The sequence below is a fragment of the Mesoplodon mirus genome (genome assembly GCF_964341445.2).
Source record: "Mesoplodon mirus genome assembly, chromosome: X".
Taxonomy (NCBI): domain Eukaryota; kingdom Metazoa; phylum Chordata; class Mammalia; order Artiodactyla; family Ziphiidae; genus Mesoplodon; species Mesoplodon mirus.
The window spans coordinates 1872552-1894030 of NC_138981.1; the positions used below are offsets into that span (position 1 = coordinate 1872552).

General features: G+C 49.7%; 1 protein-coding gene across 1 annotated transcript in view; it reads right to left on the minus strand.

Moving 5' to 3' along the window:
- Positions 1 to 1624: 1624 nt before the first annotated feature.
- MXRA5 (matrix remodeling associated 5) overlaps positions 1625 to 21479 on the minus strand; it is a 28781-nt gene continuing 8926 nt past the window's right edge. Inside the window, exons 5-7 of the mRNA XM_082608997.1 lie at positions 12636 to 17630; positions 8395 to 9295; positions 1625 to 4663 (exon numbers count right to left, since the gene is read on the minus strand). Of these exons, the coding sequence (XP_082465123.1) occupies positions 2755 to 4663; positions 8395 to 9295; positions 12636 to 17630 (7805 nt within the window). The 3' untranslated portion in view covers positions 1625 to 2754. The remainder of the gene's footprint in view (positions 4664 to 8394; positions 9296 to 12635; positions 17631 to 21479) is intronic.

Genomic DNA, 21479 nt, shown 5'->3' on the forward strand with positions numbered 1-21479 from the left:
CAGTCCACATGAATCTGTTTCTAAAATTCCTTGCTGCATTTATTTCTCTAGCACAGTGGTTTCCAACCAGGAGTGATTCTGCAACTCAGAGGGCACGTGGCAACATTTGGAGACATTTTTGGCGGTCCATCTCGGGGAGAGGAGGGTGGAACGTGATACTGGTACCTAGTGGGTGGAGCCCAGGGATGCTGTTCACAGCCCACAGTGAAGGACAGTCCCCATCATGGAGGATGACTCAGTCCCAGAGAGCAAGAGTGATGAGGTTTGGAGACTGCCTTAGTATGAGAGACTCAATCTGTTGGTCTCTCTCTCTGTCTCTCTCTACGCACCTATCCATCCATCCATTTGTCATCTATCTTCCCTATCTATATATCTATCATCTATCTAATCTATCATCACCACCATCATCTAGCTATTATCTATCTACTGATGTATCAGTCACCTATCTACCTATCATCAATCTATGTATCATGTATGTCATGTATCTATCTACAATCTATCTTCATCATCTAGCTATTATCTATCTACTATATATTTACATATCAATCATCCATCCATCCATATATATATCTCTATCATCTCATGTATCTTATCATCTATCTATTGTCTACCTATCAATCATATCTATCATCTATATTTATGTATGTATCTATCAATCATCTATCCATCCATCCACACACCTATTTATCTCATCTATCTATCGTTTATGTCTTATCTACCTATTTTCTTCCTATCAATCATCTATCTATCTATCTATCGGTCAAATTGTATCTAGATCTACGATGGTGGTTCTCAACTAAGGGTGATGAGGAGGACATTGAAAATATCCTGAGCCAGTCTTTGATTGTCAGCCCTGGAGGGGAGGATGCTAGTGGCATCTCGTGGATACAGCCTACAGATGCCACGAAAAACCCTACAGTGCACAGGACAGCCCTCACCCCAGAAAATGATCCAGCCCCAAATGTCCGTAGCGCTAGTGTTGAGAAACCCTGTCCTGGATGAAGGGTTTGTCTACAGAGGATGAACTCTTCAAGCAGGATGTGTTTCCTATACATCAGGGTACCCTGGTGCCCGTCCTGGTACCTGGCACACCCCAAGGGGCTCTGTGGTTATCCTTAAGCAAAGAAGTGGATTCATGAGAGAGACAGTGTCCGTGCTTCCCACAGTCCTGAAAAGCCAAAAGCTCTCTTTCATTTCAATGACTGCCATCCTTTCCAGATTGGCAGCACGGTCAAAAGTCACATTCTTCCCAAATATTTATCTTGAGTTTTCTCTTTTCCTTCCTCTCGGGGGATGCCAAAGAATGCATATTTGAGGAATACTGCTACAGGCACCCAAGAGGTTTCTTCCCTAGAGAAAACTGGCTGCAGGATTGCTGTGGCACCCTTTCTTCAGCCTCAAATTATCCTGCTTCATACTGGAGCTGGTCCCACCTTACCTTCCTGTCAAAGGCTCTGCTGGAGTGGCCACCTTGGATTTAAGTTTCCTTGCTGGTGAAATACTCACAGAGAATAGAATAATTCCAATGTGGTGGATCAAAGCAGTTTTTCAACCAATCTGATCTAAGCGCAAACTCACTTGAAGTGCCTTTGCCCTTGAAAATATCACTGTCATGATCGCCTGGTTCTTTGGAAAATATTATTTTATTAGCCAATGTACATTATTTTGACCTTAAAAATACAGTAAAGCAGTCATGGAAATAACAGATCTATTTTTCGTGGACACAAACTGACAGGAGGAAAGATATTTCTGGGCTTCTCTGGAAGGCTCTGGGTTTATTCTGTGCGGTCACAACTTAGCTTTTTCCTCCCACTCCTGTCGTCTCCCCGGTCCCGCACCACTCTCTCCGGATAAATTTTATCATCAACAAGGAAATCCAATATCTCAGCATCCCCTACCGGAGGGTCGCTGGGAAAGGTACTATAACAGTGGTTTATGAATTTGAAGGAAGTCGGGAAGGAAACTGGTTTTAATTGCATTTCCGTGCCTGCTCTAATGTATACAAGCCTTGTAAAGACCAATAATTTATTATTTTTAATGAGACAGAAAGTATGTCTTTCTCTTTCTACTCTCATCGTCTGATTAGAAAGAAAAAAAATATATATATATAAAACACTATATAAAAAGTGAGTTCCAGGGAGAAAGCATTCTTTCCTATAAAATGGGAGCTGTACTGTAGGACACTTGTACACGAAACACAAACAAACAATCCCTCTGGTTCTCAGCCCTTGTCGGGCAAACTGGAGTTCTGAAGTGACAGAAGACAACGGAAAGACGGATACTCATTCTAGAGCGTTCTATCATGTTAAAACGGCAGCGGGTTAACTAGGTAATGCATCTTCCGCGGGGGTAGCAAGGCACTGTGAATCTCTACAGCTTCTCTGCAGTGAATGCTCCTTAGATATCCTACAGACGCCCGTTCAAGCATCAGGATGGTGCCAGCAACACAGAATTTGTAATTTGCGCCCAAGTCCTGTGAAATGCAAGGCAAGCACATATGGCATCCTGTAAACATGAAAGGAAGTCCCCCAGAGAGGCGGACACCGGCTTCCCGTGTCTGCGTTGCTTCCTTTCGTCAACAAGCATAGGTCAAGGTCGACGTGAGCCTCAAACCCAAAGCCGGAGGGGGTCACCGTGCCCCGGGACAAATCCTTTTAGAGCCCTGACTCTCCGGCCCCAGCTGTGAACCCAAAGGAGGCTTTGTTCTAACTTCCGAAGCAGCGGCCGTGGAGTCCACGGTGTCCTCCCGGGATTTCAGTAGACGTGGACGTAGGTTGTTTTTGAGTCACGGCCCAGGAGGTTTTTGGCGGTGCACTTGTAAAAGCCCGCGTCCCTCTGGGTGGCCTGCTGGATGATTAACGACCCCTGTGGGTGAAGAAACCTGTTCCCGTAGAGACGGGGCTGCGTCCCCGCAGTCAGATGCGATTTGTCTGGCAGCTCCCAGCTGACCTCGGCTTTGGGAATGCCCATGGCCATGCAGTTCATCTTCACGGTGCTCCCGGGCCGGGTGTAGATGACAGGCGTGGGTTCACTGGTGATCCGGGGAGGGTAGGCAATGACGATCACCGGGACATTCACGACGGAAGGTCCGTACTCCGTGTCCGCCTTGCACACGTAGGTGCCCCTGTCGAAGACGGATGCGTCTCGCACGGTGAGGGTACCGTTTTCCTGAAGGGTGAAGCGTCCCCGGACCTGGGGACCCTCCAACACCATGCCATTGGGCAGCGTCCAGGAGAGGCGGGTCTGCCGGGCCCCCGGAAGGATGCAGGACAGCTGCAGGGTCTCCCCGTTGATGATGCTGACCAGGTTGTGGTACTGGTTGTTTGTCTCGGGTTTCAGCCCCACCTTCAGAGACACCAGCCTCTCCGTGTAGCCCGCCGAGTTCCTGGCCACGCAGCGGTATGCCCCGGCGTCCACGGAGGAAAGGCCGCTGATGTGTAGCATCCCGTCGCCCTTGTGGTAGAACCTCTGCAGCTGGTGGCCACTCTGCAGCTCTGTCCCGTTGGGAAGGACCCACAGCAGCGTGGGCGTCGGGGTCCCGGCTGCCGAGCAGTTGAGACTGATGGTGTGGCCGGCCATGGCAGTGATCTTCTCGTTGACCGGGTCGTGGAAGACGGGCTTCTCCGTGGGCTCCAAGACCGTAAGTTGGACAATGAGTCTGGCTTCCCCACCTTCGTTACGTCCAATGCATGCCAGATGGACAGAGTCGCTCTTCCTCAGACTCTTGATGTCCAGGGTACCATTGCGATGGATGGTGATGCGGTTGCCATAGTAAGGGGCCGGCAGGACCACGCCCTCGGGAAAGGCCCACAGCACTCTTGGCGTGGGGACGCCTTCCGCCTTGCAGTCGATGAGTTTGCGACTCCCTCCTGGGGCAATCTCCCGCACCGTGGTGATGGCATTGGGGTGCCCGTTGATCTTGGGCGACTGGACGTTGACGTGAATCCAGACCATCTTCCTGTCCTCCCCGGCGCTGTTCCTGACCACGCAAGTGTAGTTGCCGCTGTCTGAGCGCTGGGCTTTCTGGATAAGGAGAGTGCCGTCCTGATATATCTGGTACTTGTCAGAGGAGGTGGGGATCAGCCTGTTGGCTGGAGAAAGCCAGGTCACCCTGGGCGTGGGTTCCCCTTTGGCCTCACAAGCCACGGTGACCACATCCCCGTAGGGGACCTGGACCATGGAGTACGTCTTATTCCGGATGACAGCGGGCTCGGTCACTACCTTGACACGCACCCTCATCTCGTCCTTGCCGACCTGATTTTCGGCAAAGCAGGTGTAGTCACCTTCCTCTCGCAACCCGACCTCGTTGAAGTAGAGGGTTCCGTTGTTGAAAACGACGTAGCGCTTGGTCCGTCCACCGCTGTCGTCGGACTGCATGAAAGAGTTGACCAGGCTGCCGTCCGGGAGGCCCCAGGAGATCTCGGGGTTGGGGAGCCCGGTGGCCATGCAGTCCACTTTGAGGTCGCCCCCGTAAAAGACCCTGTGGTCATTCTCCTCCTTGCGCTCGATCTTGGCTGGTTTCATGACCACATTTACCTTGAGCATGACGAAGTCATCGCCAACCTTATTCCGGGCGACGCACAGGTAATCGCCCGCATCTCTGTCCGTGACGGATTTCACCACCAGGGTCCCGTTGGCAAATGCCTTGATCCTGGTGTCAAAGCTGACCGAGAGAAAGAAAACAGAATAAGATGTCAGTCTCCCGAACGCGCTCTCTCCCGGCTTGAGGTCTCACCAGAACGAAGCAAAAATTTGTGGTTCTCAGAACAATCGGTGCACAGGGCTGCTGCTCAAAAATGTTAGATGGATTCTGCAGCCCGGAGGGGACGGCCATCCAAATGCAGAAGTGATTTATTTACCACAATTAAGAACTCCCCAGTGGAGCCTGACCTCTGGCTGGCCTGGCCACTGATTCGAAGATGTGAAATGCACTCTAAGACGTCAGCCCAGTTTGTGTGGGTGTGCGTGGATCAAATATTTGCCTGGTTGTCAGTGTGGAGCTTGTTGTAATGAAAAAATCAGATAAAATTCTAGAGTCCTGGACAGAATGAATATGCATTAACCTTAGGAAGAGGTGAAGTTTTTCCTAAAAGTTTTATACACGGTTTTTACACTTGACAATTTTGATGATGTTGGTCCCATTACGAGGCAAACAGGCAGCAAAGTAGCTACAGTATGGATCACATAGCTGTGGTTATACCCAGAGTTCTGATGCTACAATTGGGTTCTTCAGAACTGGGTGCGATTGGTGTGAACGCTTCTTCCCTAGAATCTGTAACGAAAGCTTCATGACCCTCACCAGCTCGTACCCTCCTGCTGACATTCCATTTCTCCACGTGGTAGACCTAGACTCACACACTGCTGAGTTAATATTCGAGAAAGGTTTTTCAGTTTAAGAAGGCAACATGGAAAGAGAGACAGAAATATGTTCACTAGGCGTGTGACATTTTTATCAATATATATCAGTATGGCCTCCAGCAACGCAGAACTAATGTTTTGAACAACAGGGCAAAGAGATGTGGGAGGTTCCTACTTTAAGCGTGTCCAGATTGAAAATCTCAATTACTTATAAATTATAATTCTGGCATCTGCAGGGAGAGCTTGACTATTATCCTTAAATATTTCCTGCACACTGTGTCAGTCTAACAGCACGTCTGGAACTGTGCCACTGATGTAAAAAAAAGAAGTGTCTGCCTCTGATGGAATTCAACCTGATTATTGTTCATCAAAGCACCCACTAGCAAGGACCACGTAACGTGTTCTGTTGGCCATGAGTGAGCATCAAGTCAACCTGAATTAGTAGGTCATTCGATAGGCGTGGAGCAGACCGAGGTATTTTAACGAGCCTTGGAGTTAGAATCCAAAAATGTATATAGTAGCACGTCTGTAAACATTTAGAAACTTCTATAGCAGCAAATCCTAACCTTGATCATTATCTGAATCAACAGAGCAACTCTGAAAAAGATGCGTGGCTACACATTACAGGAGACTTAGCTTCGAGACATGAAAGTCCAGCCTCTCTGTTTTAAAACAGTCCCAGTGTGTAGGCAGGGCAAACAGCCCGTTCTTTTAAAAAACTCACATGGGCTGTTTAATTACACTTTTCTAAGAATGTAATTAGCCAGAATCTAGGAATAATGAAGCTATAGAGACTGTGGCTTATGATTTATAGCAAGATACTAGTAAAATGGCCACCCCAATTCACACTGGAACTACATTCTTTCACTTCAGTGTTCAGTCAGCACTGTGTCAGCCTCGCCAATGTCAATGGAAAACAATCCTCTGCATGGCAGGACACTGGCTCGGCTGGAAGATACTGTGGGGAAAATTGGGTATGTGGTATTCTGGATCGATTGTGCAGGGTTCACTTGGCACCACCCAGCCATCTGAAGTTAAAATACGGGCTGTGAGAAGGCGACTTGGCCCTTTTCCTGCATTGGAGGGAGACTGGGCAGACCAGACATAGCTGCGCAGAGCCTTGGATGCTGCTTTTGATCACAGCCCGGGGAGGAACCTGTGCGGAGGTGGGTTCCTGTCTGAGCTGCCAGGCTGTGTGGGCTGAAGACACACCATCAGCCAGGGGGTTTCCAACATGGCGCCACTGATGTGTCTTTGCTTCCATGTTGCCAATCATTGTCTCTTTCCTCTGCATCTTGAAACACTTATTAAAGAGACAATGGCTTTTTGGGAATCTACCTCAGGGTTTCTCAGCCTCGGCACTTCTGATCTCAGGGGCTGGATGACTCTCTGTGGGGAGGCATCCTGTGCATGGTGGGGTTTTGAGCAGCATCCCGGGTCTCCACTAATTAAAGAGTAGCAACCGTTCCCCACGAGTTGTGACAACTAAAAATATGTCCAGACATTGATGAGTGCCCCCTGGTAGACAGGACTGTCTAGTTGAGAACCACTTCCATAGGTAGACAGGTGATAGACAGAGGATTAGAGATAGATAAAGATAGATCATAGAATAGATAAATGACCGATGATATACAGATACAGAGAATACATGATAGAGACAAATGGAAAGATACTATATAGATAAATAATACATATCAGATAGGTGATGACAGATAAAAGTAAATGATAGATAGATAGACACAGATGACAGAGAGAGAGAGGTAAGGTGGATGGATAGGTAGGTAGATAGAGCTGGAGATAGATGAAGATCGATGATAAGATAGATAAATGACACATGATATATATAGATACATAGAATAGATGACAGGCAGATGGAAAGATACTAGATAAACGATAGATATCAGATAGGTGATGTTAGATATAGAAAAATAGATGATTGGTAAATAGGTAAAGAGTTTCAGCTAGATATAGAAAGGTGAGGGATGACAGATAGATACACAGAATAGAGGATAGATAGGCAGATGGAAAGATACTAGATAGATGAGTGATATCAGATAGGTGATGATAGACAGATAAAAATAAATGATAGATAGATAAATAGATAGATAGATAGTTTTCCTTGCTAAGACAGTATCTTGCAGCCTCAGCACTACTGATATGTGGGGCTAGACGACTCACTGACGTGGGGCTGTGCTGTGCACCGTGGGGTGTTGAGCAGCGTCTCTGGTCTGTACACACCACATGCCAGGAGCATCCCCTCCTCATTCCCCAAGTCTCATCAACCAAAAATGTCTCCGAAATCTGCTCAATGTCCCCTGGGGACAAAATACCGCTTGGCTGAGACCCACTGCTCTAGATTCATACATCTACGAATTGAAGACGGGGCAAGGCAAGCTGCTTTTTTTCCTAGCCTAGATGAACTTTTAGAATTGCAGATGTGCTACCTTTGTGTTGCCACATGCCTTTCATTTTTTTGTTTTACCTCCTTTCCTTCTATTGCTAACACATTTTAAGATACGATCTGCAGCTCCTATGTGTTTTCTTGAGATTAGAATGAGAAGACAAGAAATTGTTTTATCTAATTATTTAAATACAGTTAAAACTACGAGCATGAACATAAAAGCTATTGCTTTATCTTTCTTTGGAGGCGGGGAATAGAGAAGCAGGGCCAAGGGGCGAGGTGTTTGCTCTGCATCTCAATTGATAAAGACAAGATTGGGACTGCCCTGGCGGTCCAGTGGTCAACACTCTGCGCCCCCAGTGCCAGGGGCAAGGGTTCGATCCCTGGGCGGGGAACGAAGATCCCACATGCCGCCCGGGCGGGGCGGGAAACAAAGAAAAAAGACAAGATTTCATCGAGTGACAAAGAAATGCCCCCCACCCGGCCCACACAGGAAGCAACGTCTGTGCGTCAGCACTGCCAACAAGGAGTCATTCCTTTTTCTGCTCGACCCCATGAGGAGGTTTCCCCAGCACCCAGAGTGGAGACAGGCTCAGGAGCCCCGGGACCGCTGGCGAGGCGGGAGCGCCACGTACCTGAAGAGTGCGTCTATCATCCTCTTGGACGGCAGTCTCCAGAGGATGCGCGGCCAGGGGTCTCCGGAGGCGCTGCAGTCCAGCTGGAGGGTCCCCCCGTAGCGGACGTCGGTCCTGTGCGGGGAGGTGCCGGTGATGCGCGCGTTGGCGGTGGCGCGCTGCACGGTGAGCTGCACGGTCCTGCGCGCCGAGCCCACCAGGTTGGCGGCTACGCACTCGTAGCGTCCGCTGTCCTTGGGCGCCAGGTTGCGGATGTAGAGGGTCCCGTTGGGGAAGACGAAGAGGTTGTCGTGGATGAACTGCGACGGGCGGATCTGCGTGCCGTCCCAGAGCGCCCAGCGCACGCTGGGCAGGGGCGCGGCCTTGGCGGTGCAGTGGATGTGGATGCTGAGGCCAGGGGGCAGCGAGATGTTCTCCAGCTTCTCCTGGTGGATGACCGGTGGGAGGGCCGCCACGTGCAGGCGGATGGCCAGGCTGTCGGCGCCGGCTGCGTTGCTGGCCACGCACTTGTACACGCCTCTGTCTGAGAAGGACGCCTCCTTGATGGACAGGGTCCGGTTTTCGTGCAGCGTGATCCTGCCCTCGACGGGGGAGACGGTCTGCCACACCCTCCTGTCGGGGAAGATCCAGGAGATCTGGGGAGCTGGGGTCCCCTTAGCCAGACACTCCATGGCGATGGTGTCGCCCAGGTAGACGGTGACGTCCTTGTAGTGGGCGGCTAGGATCTGAGGCTGCTGCACCATGACTGAGAGCAGGACCACCATCCTGTCTGCCCCGTGCAGGTTTTTGGCTGTGCACAGGTACTGGCCGCGGTCCTGCACCTGTACGTTTCGGATGATGAAGGTGCCGTTCTTCAGGACTTCAAACCGCTGTACTCTGGTGTTGGGGGTCATGAGAGCCCCTGGAAACCAAAAACAGGCACCATCAGGTTCAGTGTAAACACGGTCTTTCCAAAGGGACAAAACAAGGATTATGAGTTCATCTGATTCTCCTCTTTATGTCCAGACAGTGAAAGCAAAACACCCACCACCCAGGTCCTTTGATATTCTGCTTGACTCTTACACTAATCCCCAAATCAGGGCATATGCCACCTTCAGGCCAAGACAGCAGGTATGGGTTTCAGAGAGGGTTCTGGAAGCCGTCATGAACCCCAGGGTCTCCCAGGGTGGCCTCTTCATTTACTTTAGGTACTGGAGAGGCAGCCCCAGTTTGCTCAGCCTCTGCCTAGTTGCGTGGAGGCTGTGCTCCTGAGGTCCCCAGGTCGGCTGCAGGGATGCCCCAGGTTCGCAGTCACTGTCCGCCTCTGTCCGGCCAGGCTCCTGAGAGCAACATGGGGCTGGTGATTCTGTGCCCTGTCTGGTTGAGTTGCGCTCTGACTCAGGCTTCGTGACGATGCCTGAGAGCCCCACCTCTACAGTCAGGGGACACACACCCGTCCTTCTCCCCACTGTCTATACTCCCTGTATTTTATAGCCCATCTCTCAGGACGCTGCCACAGTCAGGGTCTGTAATAATCAAGTGTTTCTGATGCTTTGACATGTTGGGGTCTTGCTGACCTTCCAGAGATGGCCAATTCCTAGAGGTAGCAAAGGACCCACCTTCCAAATGCAAACTGACCCATCCAGAGCCTACCCCCCACTCCCTGCTCTGAGAGGCTCCCATACTCTGGGCCACCATCCACCTGCCCTCATCCCCCCAGGACAGGGGGCAGCCCTTGCACCCAGGACCTGCTGGAATTATTCACACCAGCCCGTCCTAACCCCGCTCACCCTGGCTCACCTCTTCCTTCCTGCGAAAATCACAACAAAGGCTCTTGTCTGGTTTTCCCCCCTCCCTCTGCCTCCTGACCGACCCTGGTGCTTCCCCGTGTAACCCTGCATGGTGTGCTGTGCCCCCTCCTCTTGGCAACCGTGAGTGACCAAGTGTCTTTTCGATGGCAGTCATCTCCTGACCCGTTAGCCTTGCCATACCTGAATAATAACAAATCCTATATTGAAAAACTGCAAAGCCCCAGAAAACCCTGACTTTCAGTCCTCCCACCCTATCCCATGCTGCTTGGTTCCTGGGTCCATGCGCCCGTCAACGGGCTATTCATTCTAGTCTTGACAAACTCCTCCGCTTCTTTTCCTAATAATTGTCTCTAAGCTGGGAGTCCCGCCTTTGCATGGAACCTTGGAACCCTGGACGCTGTCCCCAGCCCCAGTGCTGAGGATTCATGTCCTCGACCTCTTAAGTGACCTGAAACTTCCCACGACAAGGCTTTCCGCCATGCATGGGGTATTGCAGGTGAGTCTTCCCAGCCCACCTGGTCATAGGGAAACAGGTGTTGGTTGATGACAGTATAACCTCCCTGCCTTTGAGGTGATGCAGGTCCTCCTGCTCCGGGTCCAAGCCCTCCTGAATGACAGGTGACGGTGGGCGTGGAAAGCCTCCTGCTGGCCCTTAACCACTTCCCCATTGAGGGATTTTATGATGCAGAGATCCAAAAGTGCTTGTCTATTTCACTGGGTTTCAGGTGGGAGGGAAGGCCCATGAAAACCTCCTGCAGACCACGATGGGCAGGTACAAGGTGGCCTCCTATTAGCACTCAATGAGATGATTTCGTTTACTGGGTAGAAAAGGTTCAATAAAATAAGAGCCGTCGTGCAGCTCCAGGACCACAGAAAACAACGCTGGCTGGATGGGAGACTGTCTGGTTTGGGCATGAAATGAGGAAGAACTTTCTAAAAACTGGAGCTAGCTAACAAAGGAGAAGCCAGCAGTAGAAGCAGATTCCTGGTCAGGTAGAGGAAGGTGCCTGAATGTCTAGGGAGGGGGCGTGGTCCAGGGATGCTCTAAAATGGCACAAGGTATAGAAGACCCTAAGGATGAATGCAAATGGGATCTCCCAGGGGAGGAATGTGCCTTCCTTCAAAGGCAAAGTCCTAGAATGAAACCCCCGTGGTGTTCCCCATTTGCTATTTCAAGCAAGTTCCTTATTAGATCATTACGAAAGCGTTTGCTGTCAAATGCTGAGCTGATCAAAGATGTTGGTAATTTCCCTACGCTCAGCGCTCTCTGCTCACCACTGGGACACAACCAACATGTGTGAGATGAGCAGAGAATGTACAGCTCGCTCTAGTGATATCAGCACTTGTCATTTCCTGGATTATCTAAATGGCAACTGAAAAAAATCCAACCCTCTGAACAGGATGCGAGCCTGAAGGACACAGCCATGTTGAGAGAGAAGGGAAGAGAAAGGGGAAAAGGGAGGTCCATTTGTGGAGGTTGGAGGCTCTCCACTATTACTTTCTTCCGTCACCTAGAATCTGTTTCACCATCGGGAAAGCCGATGGTCATTTTATGAAGCAAAGTGGTCTCTGGGCATCCCAGCCTGCCAAGTAGAGACCACCGTACAGAGCCGTGTTACGGACTGAATTGTGTTCCCACGACAATTCATATGTTCACGCCCTGACCCCCAGGACCTCAGAATGCGGATGTATTTGGAGTTGGGGATCTTTAAAGAGGGGATGAAGGTAAAATGAGGTCATTAGGGTGGGTCCTGATCCCATCGGACTGCTGTCCTTATAAGAAGACGGGATTAGGACACAGACACACACAGAGGGAGGACCCTGTGAGGACACAGGGAGGAGATGGCTGTCTACACACCCAGGAGAATGGCCTCAGGAGGAACCAGCCTCGGTGACACCTGGATCTTGGACTTCAACCTCCCCAAACTGAAAGAAAATAAATTTGCGGTTCCAGCCGCACCATCTGTTCCGGTGCTTTGCGACGGCAGCCCGAGCGGACTCATACGATTGTATCTCTAGGTTCAAGTCAAAGCAATGCCTGATGAGCTCCCGCCAAGCTGCACCGACCTTTCAAGCCAGTGCGAGGACCAGAGGGATTTGCACAATTCCCCTCACGCCCCTCTGCACTCCGACATGGCTTGTGGCTGACTTCTGTACTGGACCTCGCTGGGAAGAGGCAAGAGTGGGACAGTCCTGAGCCTCGGTTAGGAATCCAAAGAACCTCGTACGTGTTTCCATGACTCCATTAAAACCTGACACCCATTTTAATTCCTTACTTCCTGTCCCCGTAAAGGAATACACCTGTCGGTCGTTAGATTCTCAGATGTCCTTTCCCATCCCATTTACCTGTCCCTCTGCCCAAAATCTCTGGTTCTGCCTGCACTCAGATACTCCAGTAAGCCCCTCCCCTACACAAGCCCTGGTTAAAATACAGATGTTTAAACACCCTACCTGTGGACAGCTTTGTCCAAGTCACGAAAGGCTTGGGTTTCCCCATAGCCTCACACGGGAACATGACATCTGTCTCGGCAGTGACAGACACGGTCTGGGGCGATTTGGTGATAATTTGGGGCTTTTCCCCAAGTGTCCAGAATTTGGATGCAGGTGGTCCTCCGGAAGAGAAGAGCTTTGAGCCGCTCTGATGGAAGCTTCTGGAAGGCTGGGCAGAAGGTGTTATGAAAGGGATGGAGCTCCGGGTGGAGTAGACCAGAGGGATGTTTCTTAAGTTTGTTGAGGGTGGCGCTGTGGTCCGGGGAAGGTGCAGTACAGGAGGCGCTGGGGGACCCAAGTCCACATGGACGATGCTCTGAGAATGTATCCTATCGTAGGGACCTGGGTTGACTTTTCTCCCTCTCATCCCTGGGGCAGGAGAGGTGGGGACCTGAGTCTTCGGAATAACTGCCAACTGTGGAAAAGAGAGGGTCCTGTTGAAAAAGAAAGGGAATCTTCCATCGGGATAATGAGGAACTCTCGAATTTGGAAGCTTGCCACCTGGGTCTCTTGGATCAGGGATGTTATTGTCTCCAAACAATTTGGAGCTGCCGTTGAATGGGTCAGTTCCCTGGTCAGTCGACTTACTAGGAATGCTAGGTTTGGACCTAGGCAATGGAACCACAGGAGCTGTTGAACTTGGTAATTTTGGAGTCGTAAAGTGCTTATTCTCTGGCGGATGCCTCGATGGATATGCAGTGATTTCCAGTTTGCTGGTCAGGTGGGGCTGGAGAGTGACAACGTATCTAAAGGAGCTTTCTGTGGCCGTGTGTGGTGGCCTCATGGTTCCTCTCGGGGGGACCGGTGTGGCACCAACTCTGGCTGGTTGGTGGAAACCTTGGACCCTCCCAGCCTCGTGGTGACTATGTGGACCCCTTGGAAGGCTGTTTTTGGTTGGACCATCAAAGGCTTCCTTTCGCAACTCCTGCTTTGGAGGGAAGGTAAATTTGTCCTGGTGGGAAGAGGGAGTGGATAATTCGTTTGGCCTCGATACATGCTGAATTCCTTTGTTATTCACTGAAGGTGCTCTGGTTGCTGGGGTCCCCCCAGCATAATGGAAGAAAATGTTTTGTTTGGAAGCGTTTGACGTTGGCAGTGTTTCTGACGTAAGAGGTGTGGGCTTTGTGGTGGTTTCTGCCAGAGACACACGAGTTGTCGGTGGGAATGGGGTTGCTGGCTCCCCAACCAGGGCACGTGTGGAGACTTCATTCTGGTGTCTAATTGCAGAACGGATAACGGCTGAAGTGGTTTCACGATGACTCTGACCACTGAGGGTGGTTTCTGCCTGACTTGAAGATGCCTCTACTTGTATGATGGCGAGAGTAGTTGAAGGGACCACTTCTTCCTGTTGCGAGAGCATAGAGACTGCAGCAGAAGGTGAAAACTCAGAAGGAAAACCTAGGTCCTCCAACTCTTTTAAAAAGGGTGAGTCTGTAAGAGCTTCTGAAGAGCTGGTAACAGGTGGGTCTGTCTGTAGCCGCTCAGGCTGGGCTGCCCTTGGAGGAGTCCACCTTGCACTTCCTGGAAAGCCAGAAGGAGGGGATGCCTCCTTAAATACTCCCACAGTGGAGACCTCAGCCCCAGAAGGTGATGCCACATGAGTGACTGACTTGCCAGGGACTAGACGGTCGGTTTTATAGTCCTTGATGTTTGTGACCTCGTAATCCTTAATTTCCTTTCCATCTGATACAGGCTCGTATGTGACTGGAATTGTCTCTTGGAATTTATCAGGAGATAAATGTGTTTTGGTGGTGGTTGTCCTATAATCTTCCACTCTGGTTATCTCACGTGGGTCTCCAGTTGTGAGAGAAACGGTGGTAGGTGAGAGTACAACTTCTGAACTGGGGGTAACAGTGTTTTTATATTTATTTTCTGGGGAAGGGCTAGGCTTGGACACAGATGCTATAGAGCTCACGGTAGAGGTAATGTATCGAAGTTTCTTTGGCCTCTTCCCATGTTTCCTGCGTGGGGTTCCCTTGGATACTGGTTCTGCATGCTTCTCCATGTCCATCTGCTCTGGAGTACCAACCGTGTTATCAACCCAAGATGTAGGAACCAGCAAGCTTTCCGCTTGGCTTGGAGTCTTCACTTCAGGTACCTGAGTCAGTGGTGTCAAAAAAGTGGCCGCTGGGGCAAAAGTCGTGGGCGGGGTTTGTTTATGCCGGTGCCGGAATCGATGGGGGCGTAATCGCCTCCTCCCGTTGGGTCTCCTTCGGGAAGGATGAGTGGTCAGTGCTGATGGGGAAGCGGCCTTTTGGGTTGGCATCATCATTGCTACCGTGCTGGTGTCCTTGTCAAGCAGAATGCCAAGTGTGGTTTCCTTGGGATGCTTCAAGGCAGTGATGCTCGTCATGGCTTCCAGTGCTAAGTCAAGCAGAGTGGTAGATTCGATGCCTTGCCTCTTACTCTCAGGACTTCCGGAGCTTTTGGGGTCTCTCTCTAGCAGACCTCCTTCCTGTAGCGTCTGAGCATTCTCCTCTGTGCCCTTGGGAATCAGTGGGTGGCTCTGAGTGCTGAAACCACTTTTCACAAGCTTCGGGCTCTCTGTTTGCTCTTGTAGAGCTCTTTGTGCTGGGACTTTGGGGTCCCCTAAAATGGGATCTGCAAATGGCTCAGAGGTCCTGGCGTTAGCAGCCCACAGGGCAGGCACCGCAGTAACGTGTGTGGAGGTCTGTTCTTTCGTCGTATTTTCACCTGGTTGTGAATTTGTCTCCAGATCTTGGTAAAAGTATGGCAGGGTCTCAGACTCAGCCAACGAGATGGCATCCAGTGGAGACTCATACTCACTGGATGTAGACCCTGGCATGGATCCAGCATCTAGTGTAGACCAGCCCTCTGTGGCTATGTTTTTGTTAGTGGGCTCTGCGCGGACCCTCTCCAGGGTCTGTAGAGCTGAAGATTCATAAGGCACAGGTAGCAGTGTCGTGGCTGTAGCCCAATTCGAGTCAACTACAGTGGGAGCTGCAGCCTTGGTCTTCTCAGAGAACTCAGCATCCATCAGTTCTTCCAGGTGGGTGCTTGTCACTTTGGGGTCAGCAAGAATTACTCCATCGTGGCCAGATTGGACCAGAACCATCCTGGTTGAGGAAACCGTGCTAGAAACCTGCTCTTCCTCGCCAAATAAAGACACATCTCCTGAGGCTTCTTCTGCACTGGTTGTGGTCTGCACAGGTGATACTGAGCGGGGAGGAACAGCAGGCAAAAGGGGTGTCACGTCTAGACTCTCCGATGGAGGAGTGTTGGTTTTAATGACCTGCGGTACTTCTGTTCCCTTAGGTAGATTTCTCCCACGTACTCTGGCTAAAATATCTGCCCAGTGCTCTGGATTGATCTGTTTGTTTGCCATGTTGATCCTGCGTCTGGACTCAAACACTCTGCGACCTTCTGCGATGTTTGTCTCTGGTTCCTTTTCGGAAGTCTTCCAGTGTTTCAGTTTTCGGCGTCCTTTCTTGGTTTTCTGACCTCCAGGGATGGCATAGTCCTTTGCTTTGATGAACATCTCCTGGTCCTTTGGATGGAGAACTCTCCTCATTGTGTTACCTTCATCTCCTATGCCAGATCCCCCCCCTTCATCCTCCACGACATCTCCTCTTCCTCTGGAAAGGGTCTTCCCACCTGGGCGTCTGCCTCTTTTCGATGACCTGGCAGATCCCTTCTTACTCACTGTGATCCCCACCGTAAAATGATCTGCCCCTTGCTGGTTGACAGCCACGCATGTGTAGTAACCACTGTCGCTACCTTGGACCTTTGGGATGGAAAGAGTTCCATCGGCCAACATGTATGTGTGTGACGTGTTAGCCATATCATTAATTAGCCTTCTGTTTGGAAGGATCCAGCTAATCTCGGCTTCAGGTACGGCCAGTGCCTTGCAAGGCAGCGTCACCGGCTCCCCTGGGCTCTTGTGAATGGTCACTGTGTGTCCATCAGGGGGCTGAGTGACAGGTGGTTGCACAAGGACCCTATAGACCATTCGATCCATTTCATCCCTCACCCGAGCGATGCACTGGTACAAACCAGCGTCTGACTGCTCCGTGGATTTGATCTTCAGCCAGCCGCTGGTGAGGATGGAGAATCTACCGTCCTTGTCTTCCATTGGTGCTTTCAGGACAGAGCCATCTGGGAGCACCCAGGAGATGGATGGGCTCTCAGAAGCCTTCACGTTGCAGCTCAGCTGGCACGGACTCCCTTCCAAGACAGTCTGGGCTCTCTGCACTGCTCTGCTAGGCTCAATCATTACCCAGCTTCTGCTCCGAGACGGCCTCCCGTCTTTGGCAGACACGGTGAGAGCATGTTGAGAGGAATAAGACAGCAGCACTGTTTTGGCCGTACTCTGACGCCGATCGAGTTGGAGGTCTATGGACGGCTGCGTGACCCACTCTGGCTCTGCCAGGATGTGGGCTCTGACGCCCGTGTAGTAGAGGGTCTCATCGTCGGCGTGTTGCCTGTACTGGTAGCCGAGTCTGGGGTCTTTGCTGAGCGTGAGTTCTCGGTGTAGCCTCACAGGGACCTCGCTGTAATAGGCAATCAGCTTCCAGAGTTTCTCATAGTTTTCTCGAGTCATCGGACACTCAAAATCCAAGACGACTGTGGCATTTACCTCTATCTCTTGAGGGTCTGTTTGGTTCAAGTGTAGCTGGTACACGTGCATGGGCTTCTTGATGTCACAGACCAAGTTCACTGTATTCCCGTGCTCGTCGCTCATATTCAGAGAGACGTTCCATACAGGATACTGGAAGCCCTGCAGGGAGAACGGGTTGTCACCATCCTCCTCTTGACCCTGATCTTCCTCGCTACTCCAGCTCCTGTTCTGTCTCAGAGGGGACTCGATAGAAGGCTTCTCACAAGTGACGTCCTTCAGCTTCTGAATCTCTTGTTTGTGCAGCTTCCTGGGACTGAAGCACACGGAGCACAGCTGACCCCCTTCATAGGCTTTGTCCTTCTTACACTTCAGAATCCCTGAAACATGCAATCAAACAAACATGCTATAAGTCAATGACCCAAAGAATGGTCAGAGGGTAAAGCCTTTGTTTGCATCTTTATCACCTGGATGCACTTCCACAATGATTTAAGACCTCACCCCCCTTGCCTCTGTGACGTCACCTCTGACTTTAAGTCAGTTTAGCACAGTGCATGGTAACTAACCAGGGTTTTGGAACTTCTGGACGGTGAGTAATGAGTACTTTTTAAAAAGGTATTTTTAAGTTAAAAAAGAATGTCTATTCATACGTATTATACAAGTCACCTTTTATGAGGGTCCAGGAGAATCTACGTTAAGTCACTGCTACCCATGAATATATTTCCAGGTTATAGGATCAACAGTGGGCATGAATCGTATCATGTCTACCTTTTATAATTATGTTTTCTCTTGCTAGAATTATTCATTTCAGGCAGTGTTTACTTTTTGGATTCACATTCTACTCTTGGCTTCCCGGACATTAAATTCTCCAGAATTTTCTCCTTCTCTGGCCAACACTGACTCTTTCACTGTTTCCTCCTTCTCTGCCCAACTCATTATGGATGATGTGTTCCTTGAGTCGGTCTTGGCCCTTTCCCTTCCTCCTCTGAGGTCGTAGATGGCCTCGCCCACGTGCATGGTTTCAGTTACCGTTCACTCGCCAGTGATGAATTCCATCTGTGCTTCTCCAGCCCAAACTCATTCTTATGAGTCCCACACCCAATGCTCTACTTGACACGTCTATTAAATGGCACAAAATTTCCTTGAACTGACACCTATAGAACCAAATTGTGTTTTCTCCCTGCTAGACGTCTCGTGGCTTTTATGTATTCATAACTGGGGAGACTAGAAAACTAGGATGCTTTTTGACAGTCTTCTCGGCATGTGTCCACTTCTTTCCATTCGCGCTGGGAATAAAACAGCCAAACTGCCATCACCTGGAGTATTACAAACCTTCCAACCAATGTCACTATGTCTACTTTTGCATCTCTGAATGCAGTTTTCTATTCGAGTTTCAAAGTAAAAATCTCAAGATGCAAATAGGATGGTTTCACATACCTCTCCAAACACACATGCACACAAATACAAGACATACCACACATACGCACAGACACACATATGGACACACACAAACATATACAGACATAATGCATACATAGGAGCACACTAAGGCACAGGCATGTATCTCCAGAATGGCTGCGGTGGCTCTCTACCCACAAAAGCTTCATGATTCCACCACCATCGTGTAGTGTTTCTGCTGGGAAATGACGGTTTTCAGCCTGTCTTGGACCCACTGGGGTTTGGGCATTGAAATACGAACAGAGGTGACATGTGTCTTTTCTGATTAAGAAAATTAAGAGGTCAGTATACCTGTCCTTCCTCATCCTTTGCCTGATTTAGCAAATCTGATGCCAAATGTAAAGTGGAGCCATCGATGAAAGAACCTGAATCTCACCGTCTCCATGGAGGAAAGACACCTGGCCACTGCAAGTGCCTACATTAAACTGTGGCAAACCAAGTCAAACCAAAACTGCAATGAGGTACCAACTCACACCAGTCAGAATGGCCATCATTAAAAAGTCTAAAAACAGGGCTTCCCTGGTGGCACAGTGGTTGAGAGTCCGCCTGCCAATGTAGGGGACACGGGTTCGTGCCCCGGTCCGGGAAGATCCCACATGCCGCAGAGCGGCTGGGCCTGTGAGCCATGGCCGCTGAGCCTGCGCGTCCAGAGCCTGTGCTCCGCAATGGGAGAGGCCACAACAGTGAGAGGCCCGCATACCACCAAAAAAAAAAAAGTCTACAAACAATAAATGCTGGAGAGAGTATAGAGAAAAGGGAACCCTCCTGCACTGTTGGTGGGAATGTAAGTTGATACAGCTACTATGGAGAACAGTATGGAGGTTCCTTAAAAAACTAAAACTAGAGCTACCATATGACCCAGCAATCCTGCTTCTGGGCATATATCTGGAGAAAACCATAATCCGAAAAGATACCTGCACCCCAATGTTCACAGCAGCACTATTTACAATAGCCAAGACATGGATACAACCCAAATGCCTATCAACAGATGAATGGATAAAGAAGATGTGACACATGTATACAATGGAATATTAGCCATAAAGAAGAATGAAATAATGCCATTTGCAGCAACATGGATGGACCTACAGATGACCACACTAAGTGAAGTAAGTCAGAAAGAGAAAGAGAAATATCATATGATATCGCTTGTATATGGAGTCTAAACAAATGATACAAAAGAACTTATTTATAAAACAGAAACAGACTCACAGACATAGAAAACAAACTTACGGTTACCAAAGGGGGGAGAGGGTACATTAGGAGTTTGGGATTAACAGATGCACAGGACTATATATAAACTAGATAAACAGCAAGGACCTACTGTATAGCACAGGGAACTATACTCAATAAATAACCTACAATGGAAAAGAATCTGAAAAAGAATATATATATGTGAAAACAAAATTGTGACATGTATAAATGAAAACAAAATTGTGACAAGGTGTGTGGGCTGGAAGTTCCTCGATGGCCACAGGCTGAGAGGCTAAGCCGAAATTAATGATAGCAAGACCTCTCAGAGGAGGAGAGCTTTCAGTGAAGATGTGAACGCTGAAAAGAAGCCAGACCCTTGAACATCTAGCAGAAGAGTGTTCTTGGTAGATGATGACGCTGAGCTACAAATAGGTTCAGACGGTGCACGGAACAGAAAGCAGCACGGTGTGGCTACAGCAGAGTGAGCACAGGGGACGGTGGGGCCAGCCCATTGCAGGAGGTAGGCAGTGAGTGGGAGCACCACTATAGGAACTATGGTAAGAAGTGTGGGCTTTATCCTAAGAGCAGCAGGAGACCAGTGGAGATGGACGCAGCGGTGAGGCATGAGCAGGTGTTTGCTCTGAAAACCTGTCTGACAACTGCTCTGTGGGAAGTTGATTGAAACAGGGTAACCAACCAAGGCTGCAGAAAGGCCTACTCAGGACTTCCCTGGTGGCGCAGTGGTTAAGAATCCGCCTGACAATGCAGGGAACACGGGTTCAAGCCCTGGTCTGGGAAGATCCCACATGCCGCAGAGCCACTAAGCCCATGTGCCACAACTACTGAGCCTGCGCTCTAGAGCCTGCGAGCCACAGCTACTGAGCCCACGTGCCACAACTACTGAAGCCCGTGCACCTAGAGCCCATGCTCCGCAACAAGAGAAGCTCCTGCAATGAGAAGCCCGAGCACCGCAACGAAGAGTAGCCCCTGCTCATCGCAACTAGAGAAAAGCCCACGCTCAGCAACAAAGACCCAAAGCAGCCAAACATAAATAAATAAATTAAAAATAATAATAAGAAGAAATGTTCTTAAAAAAAGACAATAAAAAGACCTACTCAGAGCACTCCATTGGCCTCCTTAGAGACAGCGGAAAGGAGTTAGACCCAGGCTGGGGGCTGTAAGGATGGAGATGAGCTAAGAGACTCAGGTAGGATACGCTCAACGGGCTCTGAGGGTGGGTTCCAACGTGGGGCTTGGGGAAGGGGGTGTGAAAGAAAAAGGAAAAAAATCTTTCTTATTTTGATGCAAAATCTACTTTCTTGCAACTTCTACCAATCAATCCTGGTTTCCCCCCGCCCCCCCGGTTCAATACAGAACACCTGTATCCCCCATCACAAAAGAATAATCACATAGCCAGCCCAGTGTTCTCTTTTCCGAGCATCCTTGAATACTTCCTGTAGGACGAGGATGCACGGAAAATCCAACCTTTAGCTGCAACCCAAGGTCGAAAAGAATCCTCCAAACATCCATGCTATGGCAACCAGAGTCAACTGTCTATAACTGATTAAATGATAATTCCT